At 36.1% G+C, this 15,670-nt stretch overlaps 1 protein-coding gene across 1 annotated transcript in view; it reads left to right on the forward strand.

The window, feature by feature from the left end:
• etnk1 (ethanolamine kinase 1) overlaps positions 1–15,670 on the forward strand; it is a 32,875-nt gene that overhangs the window by 2,045 nt on the left and 15,160 nt on the right. Inside the window, exons 2-3 of the mRNA XM_026923006.3 lie at positions 10,025–10,284; positions 13,277–13,417. Coding sequence (XP_026778807.1) covers positions 10,025–10,284; positions 13,277–13,417 — 401 coding nt within the window. The remainder of the gene's footprint in view (positions 1–10,024; positions 10,285–13,276; positions 13,418–15,670) is intronic.

Below are 15,670 nucleotides of genomic sequence, written 5' to 3' on the forward strand. Positions count from 1 at the left end.
ATGGTGATCTGTAGTTTGGTCATTGGGAGTAATGGTGATTTGTAATTTGGTCATTGGGAGTAATGGTGATTTGTAGTTTGGTCAATGGGAATAAAGGTGATTTGTAATTAGGTCATTGGGAATAAAGGTGATTTGTAATTTGGTCATTGGGAATAAAGGTGATTTGTAATTTGGTCATTGGGAATAAAGGTGATTTGTAATTTGGTCATTGGGAATAAAGGTGATCTGTAATAGGACATTGAGAACAATCGTGACCAGTGATTGGTTGTTGGCTTTACACACTGGATGTGAGTCGAGGAAACCTGCTCTCTCACATCGTAAAACCAGCAGCTGTGATGTGACCTAGAGAGCCACATCAAGTCCAGGAAAGTCGTTAATGTGAAAATGGCACTAGATTCATCTCTAGTTTTTTTTTCCTTCTTAAATAAAGTCACTAAATGGTTCTAAAAGCCACCAGATCTAGCTACAAAGTTTGTGGGATTGTCTTTATATTTAATTATACAGTGTGTCACATTCGTTAGAATAATTGGTTAACTTTCTTGTGTAGTTGGATTTTCGGCTTCTTGAAGAGTTTTTATAGCTCGAACACTGACTCTACACCCACCATGCATGTGGTACCTGGATATCCATTTTTCTCAAAGCAGGCGCTACGTTAACATCGTGCGCTAAACAGACTTAATGCATCAAATGATTACCTCGCAAGAACAGTCTCCATGGAAACAAACGTCAAATTTCAAAGCACAAAACATCTGGCTTGAACTTTTTGAGACATTCCACATTTCATTTTTAGCATTAATAGACATTATTTCAGTTTCCCCACACAAAATTTACATGAAGTATGCTGCGTGACATTCAGCTCAAGGCTTTTGGAGCTGCTTCGACAGTATGAATGCTGACGGCGGCCATTTGTAGGCTAAAAAAAGTGTTCAAATTTGTACCAAAATCACAGTCACTAATCGTCACCGATCCACCAATAGGACACTGGTGGTTTTATATATATATATATATATATATATATATATATATATATATATATATATGTATATATATGTATATATATATATATATGTGTGTGTGTGTGTGTGTGTATATATATATATATATATATATATATATATATATATATATATATATGTATATATATATGTGTGTGTGTGTGTGTGTGTGTGTATATATATATATATATATATATATATATATATATATAAAACAAATAGATGTCAGAGTCACGTTGTGGACTCAGAAGAGGAGACACGTGTGGAGTCGTGGCTGTAAAATTGTGCTTGATGTGCATGAGTGTGGCTGAAATAACTCGTCACGCGAAGCTGCTTTGAAAAGCTACATTGGTTAACATAGGATCTTGTTGCAGGAGGTGAAGAAGCGTCATATTTTCCACTCAGGGTTTAAAATGACCTCAGGGATTGTGTTCACTTTACGGCACATAAATGACCCATGCAGAGCGCCGGACACTTTCATGTACTGCAGGATCATCTCCGGGGAATCTTTATTGCACAATCCGAGCACATAAAATTAACTAATATTTCACAGACTGCCATTGTTTTATTGGCGTTATTGTATCTTCATTATGCATCGTTTAGCAAGATACGACACACTGAATGTTTATTACGTACACAAACATCAGACAGAGTGACATTCACTGTGACCTGCACATCATGACTTTTCTATAACAGCAGCTCTGACAATAGTGTAGCTGCAAATCATGAGTTTTTTATTTTTAATACGCTTGTTCAAATACAATATCGTTTCTATAGTAACAGCTCATTCAAAGGGACTTGTACGACGGGCGTGAGACATAAACGAATTTAAGAAAGAAGCATGTTCGCGTTGCCGTGGCGAAGTTTTCTGTAAGGAGAGTGTGTTTATGTAAACAGTGATGGAAGGAGTCTTTAGCGTCAGCGTTCTGTAACGGTCAGAGTTAAAGCTGTAACGTTAAGTCTTCCGACATCTACAGGACAGAGGAGTTTACACTTTTCAGTTTTGTGGTAACACAACAAGTTTTTTTTTTCACTTCAAGAGAGAGAGAGAGAGAGAGAGAGAGAGAGAGAGGGAAAGGAACAATGGTTTCTAGCTGCTATAACATAAGCGAGAACAGGAACTAAATTGTTAAATGTAACTTTAAATGAATAGAAAAACGTGACATGTTTAGTAATAGCTTAAAAATAGGTTAATAGTAAAAATCACTGGCAGGTTGCTGTGGTGTAAAAGCAATAAAACACTTGTGTGGGTTATTTTGCTGTAACGCCATGCCCAGTCGTGCGTTACTCCTTACTGAATTTGCACTGCGTTCCATGTCAGTGATTGTGCAAGAGTTAAAAATAAAATAAAAACATAACATTAACATAATGAAGCATCACTGTGAAAGGCGAAGTCTGGTCTAATGAATCACCGTCGTTTAGATATTTTTGTCTGGACCTTTAATTCGGATGTCGTTTTATAGTGAAAAATCACTTTAATAATAACTGCGTAACATAATAATAAGAGGAAATAGATATTGTATGAGAAAAAAAAGCTTTGTTAACTGTTACTAGTGTTTAAGTGTTCCAGTGTTTGTGGAATAAACAGTGTTTTTAATTTAGAAACAACACTAAATGCACAAAAACTTTATATATAAATATAAATAAAATATCTATTATATAATTGTAATCATATAATATATACAATATATAATCTACTATAATAATATACTATTTATTTATTTATTTAAAGTCTGTTATTTGGTGCGTTTAGAGATTTTAGTGATGAAAAATAAAATTAATAAAAAATGCAAAAAAAATACATTTTAAAATAAAATAAAATAAATTACAATTTTAAAGAAAAGGACTTGTGATACAGAAGCAACAAGAAATGCACAAAAATACAATATTTTAAATAGATTTATATAAACGTATTCGGTATATCCAGCATAAGAACAGATTATAATATATCCCTTTACTGGAAACAGTTTATTTTTGTGTGTTTACTTTTTTCTGGGGAATGTCATATGATCACAGCTGAGCGCTACTTCTCATTTTTGTCGAGCTGACACTCTAACACACAACCTTTTAGTTAATTCCCTATTTCTTTGACCTGATGAAGTGGTGATCTGATCCTAACGAATCATTCTATAGCTGGTTTATTACTACATGATGCGAGCAGACTGAGCTGAGAACTCCTGAAACTCGTGACGAGGGACGTTCACGTACTGCGTGTGACCCAGCTTATTTCCCTTTTATTTGGAAGACAAACGTGGGTCGGGGCGAGAGTTCATTGTGTGTGTGTGTGTGTGTGTGTGTGTGTGTGTGGTGATTCTGAAAAGACACAGAAACTCAAACCAGCCACTCGAGTTCAGTTCAGCTCTGCTTTTTACAGCTCAGGTTTCCGCTGGTTTTATTGTGCTGACTTCTAGAGCGCTATGGAGACCGGACACGACGCTCTTCAGCCGCGTTCTAGCCGAACAGGTTTGAGTCTTGGTTTCGCCCTGGTTACTTTTTCCTCTGGGGTGTATTAAATAAGCTCCAGGGTCTCGGTCATGGCTGGACTCAAACAGACGCTGAGAAGATCTTTAAACCACGTTCACACACATGACATGCATACATTGAGGTGGTGTTTATACCTAGCAAGGACATATAGCAAAAAAATAATAAGTAAACCTGAACCAGTCTACAAAATGTTAAAAAAAAAAAAAAGAGAGATCTGTTACTCAGTTATTTCTCTTGAGTTACTCAGTTATTTCTCTTATTTCTACTCAGTTATTTCTCTTATTTCTACTCAGTTATTTCTCTTAAGCATAAAGTCATGTTTTGTTCCCAAACACCAGGGAATGTCCTGTTTCCCAGTGGAAGTTAAGGAGGCGGCGACATCACATGCTCGTGTATCCAATGTGCACGGGGGGCGTAGCTGTAACACGTCGGGCTGTTTTTTTTTTTTTTCCTTCGACGATGAAGCAAAATGGGGCGCTCAGTCAGCACATGCCAAACCCTTGTACAAAAATAAAATTCCTATCATTCCTCTTGCCTTCGCAGAATCTCCTGATAGTGCACATGTTTAGGGATCGGAATTTTCCAGATCCACTTTAGACCAGGGGACAATGAGGATCTGTATGTATGACTCTATGACTAACACTATGCGCCTCTTTTGTACCAAAGATGGAGTTAATGACGCGATTTCAGGAGCAAATACAACAGTGAGGGTGGAGTGACACAACAAATGACATGAATAGATAATGAGATCCCGCTTTCCTCCTCGTTAATGGCAGTGCCGCTGTACAGAAACACTGGTCACAGATTACACAGTAACATTGTGTGTTTTTTTTTTTTTTTTTGTCAGCAAAGCCAAATTTTAAGTGAAACAAACTGTTCATTCACGCACACACACACACACACAACAGTCAGCTCGGTTTGGTAGTGTGAAACCACAGAGCCGTCCAAACCAAGCCGTGCATTATAACTGCACATGCGTCTTTACCCATAAACTGCTGTACATTTCTGTTTTTTAAACCCTAATCCTCATTTACATTTATTCAGACACCAGCAGTTAAAACATCACACGCAGTGAAATGACTTTCAGTACAGACAATTAACCAGGGGCTAAAGTTTAACACTATAATTGTTTTTTGTTTTTTTTTTTTTGACCTTCAACACTTTGCTTCCTGGAACATATTCAAATATCCTTTGCACAGAAGAAATAACATCGTTACAGATTAACAAAAAAAAACACTTCATGGATCTGGTGGTTATTAAAAAAAGCTTGTTTGTCACTTTTAGATGCCAAGAAAAGAAGAGAAAAGGAGAAGTGTTGTGGTGAGACTGAAAGTCGCAGTGCAGAATCAGTAAAACGTGAAAAAGTGAAACTAGCAGGAACGATGCCAGGGCTGGCGCGGAATTCTCTCAGTCCTCATAACTTTATTATCGACGTGGATTAAGTTTAGTGTCTTATAGTTCGTCTTGTTAGGATTATGCGAGGTCTGTATGCGATTTAGTGCAGTGTGGATAAATCCACAAATTTCAATTGTGTTATTTTTTATTTAAAACAAATTCCTCCATTAAATTCCCTATTTGCACAGATTTGTTTTACGTTATATTACGAAACAAGCACAAATGCTAAACGGTGTCAGTTACAGCCATTCTCATTTATAATGCCGCATTTAAGCTGATTATTTGTCGAATCATTCATATGCATATGAATATTCAGCTACTACAGTATGTTTTTTGCAGTCATAAATTGTCTGTATATATTAGTGGCTATCTGTATCTGTATCTGTCACAGATACAGGAGTGGGCGTGGCCTAAACCTGAACGTTTTTCTTCTTTAATTAAACATGAACTCTTTCACTACCTAATCCCCGGAAAACACTAGAAAAAACCCTCAGATGTAGAAATGTCCGCAGTGTCAGCGTGGTGTGTGAATTCTTTGGTTTCTTTATATGCTTCATTATAACTATGACCTTCATAAGTCATAGTTATAATAACCTATAAACTACGAACACATTCGTATCATGTTATAATGCATTCCTAAGGCATTATACACACTGCTATAATTATTTATGAAAATGCACTACACTACACTCTGCCAAATGATGTGACTTTATAGCTAGCTTTATTATGCGTCATGAATCGATAACACAATATGTTATAAGTGCTGTTCATAACACGTTATAACACCACTACCAAAGAAAACGAGCACCTCTGTATAGTCCCTTATGAGACCTGTTTTATTACTGTTCTTGCACCTGAGAGATAATCAGGAAGTCATACTACAAACTTTACCACGTCTTGTCAAGAATTTTTACCAAGACCCTGTCGCTGTTTCTACGACTAAATATAACGCACTGATAAACTAGGTTTTATATTTGATATAGGTGGCATACTGCGTCATAAACACTTATATATGCTTATAATGCATTGCTAAGAAATGTATAAATTCATTATAAACATTACTAAAACTGGAATGCCTTGTCATAAATAATTATAGTGGTAATGAATATAAAATGCTGTATGAATGTATTATAACAGGGTATGAATGTATTCATAGGTTAATACAGTATATGTATGACCTTCATAGCAAGTGTTACCATTGTATGTATATATTAACGGGAGGGAAAAGTAAATACACTATCTGTATGTGTATTCGGATTTAAACCCAGAGTGGGCGTGGCCTCGGCTTTGCCCTAATTCCTGGAAAACTTGTGGAAAACCTCTGGAAAAACTCCAGATGTAGAAATGTCAGCATGGTGTGTGTAGTGTGCTAGATAGTGTGGTAACACTTTCATAGTTATAAAAAACCATTCACATTCTTATCCTGTTAGAATCCGTTCATAATGCATTACCTATGTCGCTATAATTATTTAAGAAATTGCTCTATACTTTATAGCTAGCTTTATTATGCATTATGAATTGCTAACATGATGCATTATAAGCAGTGTTTATAACATGTCTCCAAACAAAAAAATAGTAGTGCAGTAGTATAGTGCATCATGAGATCTGTATTTTTGTTGTTGTTGTTGTTTTTATATATTCAACAGATGAATTGTATCAGAGATTCTTTTTTAGGAAATCAAATCATAAAGCTTTACAACTTCTGAACGAACTTGGTATTGGTGTTATAAACACTGCTTATAATGCAATCTATTAACAATTTATGAAATGCATTACAAATATTGCTATAAACTATAATGCCTTTTTGTAAATAATTATAACGATGTGTATAATGCCTTATGAATGCTTTATAATAAAGTGTATGAATGTAATTTCTTCACAGAAATTGTTACCATTTGTGTTTGCACATGCTCGTGATGTTTTCTAACAAATATTAAGTTGGTTTATTTCACAAAAATATGAACAATCTATTAGTGGTGACCCTGACCAGGCGGTTACTAAGGATGATTGAATGAGCGCTGTAATGCATCGCACAGCATCACACGTTCATGTTAATGTTAACGTTAATGAGCGTGGTCTATCTTTGTCCTGCAAGCTTCATATCTGACTGCTCTAAATGCCTACATGAACGTAAAAACTGACAGTATGTGTGATTTTTTTGTTGCGTCTCTGCAGGATCCCAGTCCAGATGCACACCGCTAGCTTTCTATAAAAACAACAAACAAAAACAAGCAAACAAAAATGAATAGTGTGCATCCTGTTTGCACTGGTATCCCACAATGGGGTCTAAATAAAGTTGTAATATTTTGAGAATAAAGTCAAAATACTGCAATGTTTTTCTCATAATATTATGAATTTTTTTCTTGTAATTACAAATATTACGACGTCTTTCTCGATATTGTACATACTCCATCGTCTCCTTTGGAACGGTTTTAAAACACTGCTAAACGCCCACTGGGTAAATACAGAAACGTTGGTTTGCTACATTGGAGAAAAAGAAAAAAAGAATCTGCTTGCATGTTGTTTCATGTGGGGGAAGTATCTGCAGCTCTCTCTCTCTCACCACAGAAACAGCAGGCGTGTGAGGCATGTATAAGAGCGGTTAGAAATCAAAGGCACTGAACCACTGTAGAGGCCATTTTTATTTCAGGGCTGTTTTATGATGCCAATAACTTTGAAACTAGAGATTTGTGCAGGAGAGGAGAGAGGCTCTACATGGGCACCATGGAAATAGTAATAAAATGTTTGGTATTAGCACGGTAATGGATGTGTGTTTGGAAAAAAAAAAGCCATCAATCCATAATTAGCTTCTCGTATGTGAGTCATTTTGGGGAAACACTTAGGTACCTGACTTGTGTTAATTTCATCCACTAATTTGGATTGAATTTTACTTTTAGTCATTTGATGAAAATGCATAATAGTTATAGTAATAGATTGCTAGTTTTAATCTACGAAAAACTACAGCTAAGCAGTTTTAGTCAGTGAAAATTAGTTTTAGTGCTTTTTTTCCCACAAAACTCCCAAAAAAAAAGCATAAGTTGTTTGTTACAGGAAATGGCAGATCGTTTGCTAAATGAAAGTTGTCTATCTCCTTGTCAGGGAGTTATGCTTGACTAATGCTATCTTATGAGTCATTAGCTATGCTAGTTCTAGCTAGCTAATATTGTACTACCCTAACAAAATGTATGCTACACAAAATGCATTTTTTCCAAAAGGGTTAATATTTTGTCACAAAATAACATCACTGTACTCTAAAAGGTTGTTAATGTTTCCAAACAAGTAAGCTGTAAGGTCGCATATTTCTCCATTTACGAAGTTAGCATAAAGTCTGGAGTCTAGTTAGCAGTGTGCTTGACCAGAGCAGCGTGCAGTGCGTGACCAGAATCTCACCTCTTGTTTTGCTTCGTATAATCGTCTTTGCAATGTGAGTCTGCAAAAAAATATGAGGGGAAGAAGTTTAATCTTTGTCCACTCACTGGTTCTGACATTTTCATCTTGTTTTTATTTGAGGAAAATTACACAGAAATTTTGTCATATATTTTCAGGAGCGTAACAAATGTTTGTTTAGTCATTGTTTAGTTTTCAACAATGAACGTGATTTTTCACAGTGATTAACCCCGGCTTAGAGCAGTGTTGGAGACACTTAAGGTACTCTATTCCAGTCACTCCCTTGTCAGAAAGGCAATCGTTTTTTTTTTCTATGTTTATTAATAATTTTATCCCCATTCTGCCAATTCGCACCAACCACCTTTGATACATGAAGCCAGCCAATCACAATGTTTCGATCTGCTGCTCATAGTGCGTCACAGTGCAGCGTAATGCTCTCAGAGGAAAGTGCTATCCATCCTCTTATACATGCTCGAGCACACACATGCCAATGATTGGCTATGTCGCTCTGATTGGCAGGGGAGAGAGTGTATGCCCCTCCCACCTCAGAGAGCACGGCCAGTTTTGCTGTCTTGGCTCTCAGCTACAGAAAGCTGTTGCATCTTCAGAATTTGATGAATGTTTTTCTGTTGCATCTGTTGTGAGGGGGTTCATCTTGCAAAAGTCTTGAGTGATTTAAAAAAGTGCTAAAAAGAATAATTATTAAAAAAGGGTGCAAGGACAAATGCGAGCTGGAAATATGACAAATATCTATCACAACACTTTTACTATTACTTTTAAAATACACAGTATGTATTCTGTATTTAGCTTTACAATTAATGTCAGTGAAAAAATCAATGATGCCTCGTGAAAACAAGAGAAAAGAAGTCATTTTGATGATTTAACATAAAAATGAGATTTTTTTTAAGAAAGGAAAAGGGGAAAAATAAAGAAAGAAGAATTAGTACATGACACTCACAATACTCTCAGGGAAAGCGTTACCCTATTGTATCAGCCAGCACTATGACAAATATAGAAACATACTGCTAGATATCTGGTACTTAAAAGAATAAAAAGTTGACATGACAGAGGAGATATTATGTAATAAGACAGTGTGGGTGGGGTGGAAAGGAGACGGTAACAGTGCATTCTGAACTTGCAGGTTAACACAGTATAGGAAATTTACTGGCTTTTTTGGGTTTTTTTTGCTCTTTGGAAGAGCAATCCTGGAATACTATGCTAATTTGTAAAAATACATGACAGTGGTAGAGGCTAGGTGTGGGTGATATGACAAAAATATCATCTCCTGATACTTCTAGACATTCTATGATACACAATAAAAAGTTTTGCTAAGAATCTGCCAGAAAAAATAATAATAATAATATGTTTGTTAATTTAATGTACACACAGTACAGCATTTTAACATCAGTCATAGTTTGAAATTATTAAAAACCAGGAAATGTTCTAAAAACGATACCATGATATCTCGGAAAAGAGTATTTTGGCATACTTTATCACGATATCTATATTATATAGTACTAATATAGACCCAGTGGGTGGATACGTCCTGGATTTGTCTATATTTTTATTATTTAATATTACATAATACTATTTGGCAGATTACTCCCTCTGTAAGATTACTGAACTCTCATCCTTCGTACATGCGCATGTTGAGACACTTCAGGGAATACGGAGCATGATTTATATGGACAGTAACAAAAACCCTGAGTGTTATCTTAAGTGTCACATGAGTCATCACTTCATTCTTCTCCCTGTTTTGGCAGACGTTCACAGACGGCATCACCAACAAGCTGATTGGCTGCTACGTGGGTGGGGCGCTGCAGGACGTGGTGCTGGTGCGTATCTACGGCAACAAAACAGAGCTTTTCGTAGACCGAGACAACGAGGTGAAGAGCTTTCGAGTGCTGCAGGCGCACCGCTGCGCCCCGCGTCTCTACTGCACCTTCAACAACGGCCTCTGCTATGAGTTCCTGGAGGGCGTGGCCCTGGAGCCCGAGCACATCCGCAACCCCGCCATTTTCAGGTGAGGAGCCAACACTGTACGTGGCAGAGGAAGCCCCGTGGATGACTTACTACAGTTTTGCATGTTTGCCACTCAGGTTTTCTGCCTGGCATGAGCTTCATGCTCATTTCCTCTCTGTGCTAAAGCCATGGCCTTCTTTGTAACGCGATCCTTCTGCTTCGTGACCTTGCCAAGCCCCCAGCCTCCCCCCGCCCAGGCCTCGTACACGTGAGGAAATGCCTCATGTCTTGCCAAAGTTGTCTGAGGCATCTTTCCATCTCGTGTCTATTCACAGCCTGCCCTAAAAAACCTTGCACACGTTAGCTGTACATTAACGTCATCATAGTAGCACAGACATGCAAGAAACATGCCTGTGAGGGTGTGTGCACACTCCCAAGAGCAAAGCCAATCAGACTGAACTGTTTAGAAAACTGAAAAAAATGAATCATGGATCAAAATAAATAATTTAAAAAACAGGTAATTTTTTTAGTTCTTCTCAACTGCAATAAAGTGTTGCATTTTATAGTTGAGAAAAACTAAAACATTACCTGCAAAAAGGTTTCATGTTTTTCAGTGTACAGTGTATGTACGTAGTTCATTATTGCTGTATAATGTGAAAAAGAACCTGTAAAATATCAGTGCTTGCTAGCTAAAAAGTAAATACTAGCTAAACCGTTCTGTAAGGATGGTCACGTAGAATTCTTTTGAAAATCTGTTTCTACTACGGGTGAATACAAAAACAAATATTAAAGTTTTTTTTTTTAAATACAGGATGACAAAAATAGGTATCATAAGACTGGTGAAGTACTTAATATTTGAAAATACTTAACTTAAATGAACACAAATTTACACGGTTAGTCAATATTTATACGTTACACAGCCTTACAATTGAGAGAGCAGAGCTTTGGCCATGTCTTACTAGCCACACATGGCTAGGTATTACTAGCCATAAAGTTTATATACACATATGAACATGATTTTAAAATCCTTTCAGAAATTCTGTCATGTCAGCTCCTGCTAGCTAGCTAGTTAAAGTTAGCAGGAAGTATTATATCTATCTTTGAATGGGACTTCTCCCATGATATTATGTAGCTTATTGGCTAGGATTAGCTGTGAATATTATAAACAGACTTAAAAAAAAATACCTCAGAAATTGTTATTGTACAATGTTAGCTAAAGTTATCCATCTAGCTAGTATGTGTGGTATAGATCATTTACGTAAAAATCCTCTCAGAAAATCCTGTCAGGTTAGCTCCTGTTAGCTAGATGGCTAACCATAGCAGTGAAGAGTACATTCACTTATAAATATGATTTAAAAATCCTCTCAGAAAATCCTGTCAGGTTAGCTCCTGTTAGCTAGCTAGTTATAACAGAGAGTATTATGACAGTCTCTGAGTGGAACTTAAACTTCCTTTGAGAAATCCTTTCAGGTTAGCCTAAGAAAACCTTCTTAGAAATTGTCTTTATAACATTTTCAAAGCTTCAATTAGCCATCTAGCCAGGACTAGCAGTGTACATATCTAGCAGTTAATATTATAAGCATCTCTGTAATTTTCTCTAACAAAACCTGTCATGTTAGTTTAAGTTAGCCAGCTAGATGGTACTAGAAGTACATTTATGAGCATGACCTAAGATTCCTCTCAGAAATCCTGTCAGGTTAGCTCATAAAGCTGGTTGCCTAGCATTAGCAGTAAATATTATAATATTTCTGTACAGAACAATAGTCAGGTTGTGCCTGTCACTGCTGAAAAATCTAATTTGGTCAGCTGCCAAACCACTGACTGAGCTGGTCAAGCTGGTAGACTATCTTTACTAGCTGATCCGTGCAGGTAGAAAGGAAATATTTTATGGATCACTGCTACTAATGCTACATCATAGACAAGTACTATAAGATATACAACAATAAGGCGTTAGTAGTAAATATTACAAACAGCTCTGTAAAGGACTTTAAAAAATACCCTCAGAAATTACTGTAAAAATTTAGCTTAATTAGCTATATAGCTAGTACTAGTAGTATAGATGATATACAGTACATTTGTGAATATGAAATAAAAGTCCTCTCATAAATCCTGTCAGATTTGCTCATTAGCTTATTGGTTAATGTTGATGGTAAATATTATAAACATCTGTTGACATAATTTAAACATGCTCTGTGTATTCCTGTCAAAGGTTAACTCATGTTAGCTAGATGGCCAATGTTAGCAGGGAAAATTACATACACTTGCTTAAAAATCTTCTCAGAAATGTTGTAAACATTAATGAATATGACTTGAACATGTTCTCAGAAATCCTGTCAGCTTAGCTCAGTAGCTTGTTGGTTAGCGGTAACAGTGAATATTAAGTTAGCCATCTAGCTAGTTTAGCAGTTTAGATCATATGCACTGATGAGTATGAACTAAAAATATGCTCAGGAATGCTTTCAGCTTAGTTCGTTAGCTTGTTGACCACTGTTGGCAGTAACTATTTTTATAAACATTTATTAATATAAATTTATTATAAAATCCTGTTAGGTGAGCTAATTAGCTTGTTTATTGATTTTGGCACTAACTATTATAAACATTTATTAATATATACTAAAAATCATCTCAGAGCTATTATAAACATTTATTTATATATTTATTATAAAATCCTCTCAAGAGTCCTGTCAGGTGAGCTCATTAGCTTGTTTATTGATTTTGGCACTAACTATTATAAACATTTATTAATATAAACTAAAAATCATCTCAGAGATCCTGTCAGGAGAGCTCATTAACTTGTTCACTGATGTTGACAGTAGCTATTATAAACATTTATTTATATATTTATTATAAAATCCTCTCAGGAGTCCTGTCAGGTGAGCTCATTGGCTTGTTGACTAGCATGGTCTCTATACAGGATTCAAACGTTCTCTCAGAAATTCTGTCCTTTTAGCTAACGTTATGTTGGATACCACTCAAGGTCCTGTTAGATTAGCTGACTAGCTGGATAATGAAAGACATGCTGATGTATAGCTTCTTGATGTTTTTAATCTTAGGCTCATTGCAAGGCAGATGGCGAAGTACCATGCCATCCACGCGCACAACGGCTGGGTTCCCCGGTCTGATCTCTGGCACAAGATGGGCAAGTACTTCTCCCTCGTCCCCACCCGCTTCGAGGATCCAGAAAAGAACCAGAGGTGAGCCTTTAGGTGACATTATGAGCCGTGGGGGTTGTCTCTGTTTACACAGAACCACATTAAGCTAATACATGGCCTGGGGCTGAGAAGTGTGTGGGTATTTAAACATTCAACAACACACAGTTTATGTGTAGACTGCGTGACAAGATAGATACAAAAGGAATATTGTTTATCAACTAACACAAAGCTGCACAAACAGCGTAGCAAATGAGCATATATACAAACCAACCAGTCATGCTGCATACCTCAGGCTAAGAACCAGGGAGAAAGATTTACTTACCCTATCAGAAAGTAGCAGGCCTTCATCAGATATCTGACGTGAATACTCAGTAGATCATAATCCAGCAGATGTTTTTGTTTCTCTCTCTCATTTGTCTCCATTAAATCTACTTTGGAACTTTAAAACTATTATATAAACTAGTCTACAGTTTCCTCAGAGGACAAAAAGAAAATGTGTACTGATTAGCCATTAGCAATTTAAATTTTTAGCAGCACAATTAGTTTTTTTTTACCAACACAATTAGTTAAACCTGTTGTGTTTTTTTTTTTTTTTTTATCACTTAAAAATCATTTTAAATTCATATCGTCACTGGATTGTCGCTCGTTTTCGTCATGTAGTCATGGATATACAAGAAAGATAAACCTGCCACAAGTCATTAAAGGTGTAATTTCACCCCAAAATGAGCTGTTATGTAAGGAATGAAACACTGTATATCATGTGTGAAGTTTTCAATTCCTCACAGCAACATCAAAAATTATAATTTTCATGTATGTACCATTTATAGTTACATTTAACATTGTTGAATGTGGAGAAACAAGTTCCTGTTATCACTTACTTCATAGCAGCTATAGTCATTCCTTCACTTTCTCAAAGTTCGTAAGACACAGAAAGCTTCCTCCATTCCTAAACTTTCCTGTGAAAAATATCACAGCTTTACTTCTGACTGTTACAACACTCTGACACTGGAGACTCCTTCCATAAATGTTAAATAACTGTCTCTGTACAGAAAACTTCACCATATCGATAATTAGACATTTGCTTGTTTTTAGTTTATCCGTTTATTAGGCTTAGATTATATGGAGCGTCTGCCTGTGTAAGTTGTTACTATAGAAACGATAACATATTAAAAAGCATTTATTTTTATAAACCTGTGATTTGCTTCACAGCTGGTGTTACAGATTTGTGTCAGAGCTGCTGTGGTAAAATCTGTAATAGTTTGTGTTCAGAGTTTCTGTGCAGAAAGAAGTAAATAACTAACAGCTGCTCGTCTTATTTATTTAGCTGGTAACCATGAATTATCCTGACAGCTACATGCAACACCCATTTATGACTCATACGCTCACGGTAAATACCAAATCTGTAGGGATCAGCCTGACACGTGCTTGGCTGCCTGTAGCCTGGTCCCTTATCTTACATATCTATCGCTGGCTCGGGACATCATAATGTTTTAATCTCAAAGTGGATTAGGTGTGGTGTTTATAGTATTTCTCAATTACAGTGAGACATTTCTTAATTAAAAGCCGAGGGTGGGAATGTGTTACAAAATTTTAAGGCAAGTCTTAACTAACTAACTAACTAAGATTAGGAGGAATCTAAGCAGTAAGTATGATAGCTTCAGTTCCCACAAAATATACCACAAAAATTCACATTACATAAAAAATACTTTAATGAATTTATCCTATTATTTAGCATTTGTTTATTGGGAAACTTCACTATAATATTAACACACCAGCAAACTGATAGTTGGTAATTACTGATTAATTAATGGTAGTTACTGGATAATATGAAATACGATGACTTATTATTATATGGCAAAATTTTAAGGGGTTAATAAGCTGCAGTCTCGGCAGTGATAGGCAGATTGCCACACCCACTCAGGAAATTTATCCCTGGATCCTCTGTGTATAGTTTTAAGCAGTGTGTTGGAGTTTTAATCCATTTAAGACAATAAAATTAAAGTCTCAAGCTGGTCCCAAGTGTAAATTTTATGGCTGTTTAAAGGAAACACTTTTCAATCAGATATAGTCACCTGCTAATTCCCACTCACCAGCCAGCTCTCTCATCTCTACATTGATGAATTTGATTGGATGCTTCAAACTGAAATGGAAATACAATGCAATTAGAGTCCATTCAGTTCGTGTGTAGTGTACAGTCGTTGGCCAGATTAGAGAAGAAAAGACTTTCGACAGTTGTAATGAGTGCTTTGAAGGTCTAAATAAAAATGCAAGGAGAAAAAAATATGTTTTTTTATG

The sequence above is a fragment of the Pangasianodon hypophthalmus genome, chromosome 18 (genome assembly GCF_027358585.1).
Source record: "Pangasianodon hypophthalmus isolate fPanHyp1 chromosome 18, fPanHyp1.pri, whole genome shotgun sequence".
In the NCBI taxonomy this organism is placed as follows: Eukaryota; Metazoa; Chordata; class Actinopteri; order Siluriformes; family Pangasiidae; genus Pangasianodon; species Pangasianodon hypophthalmus.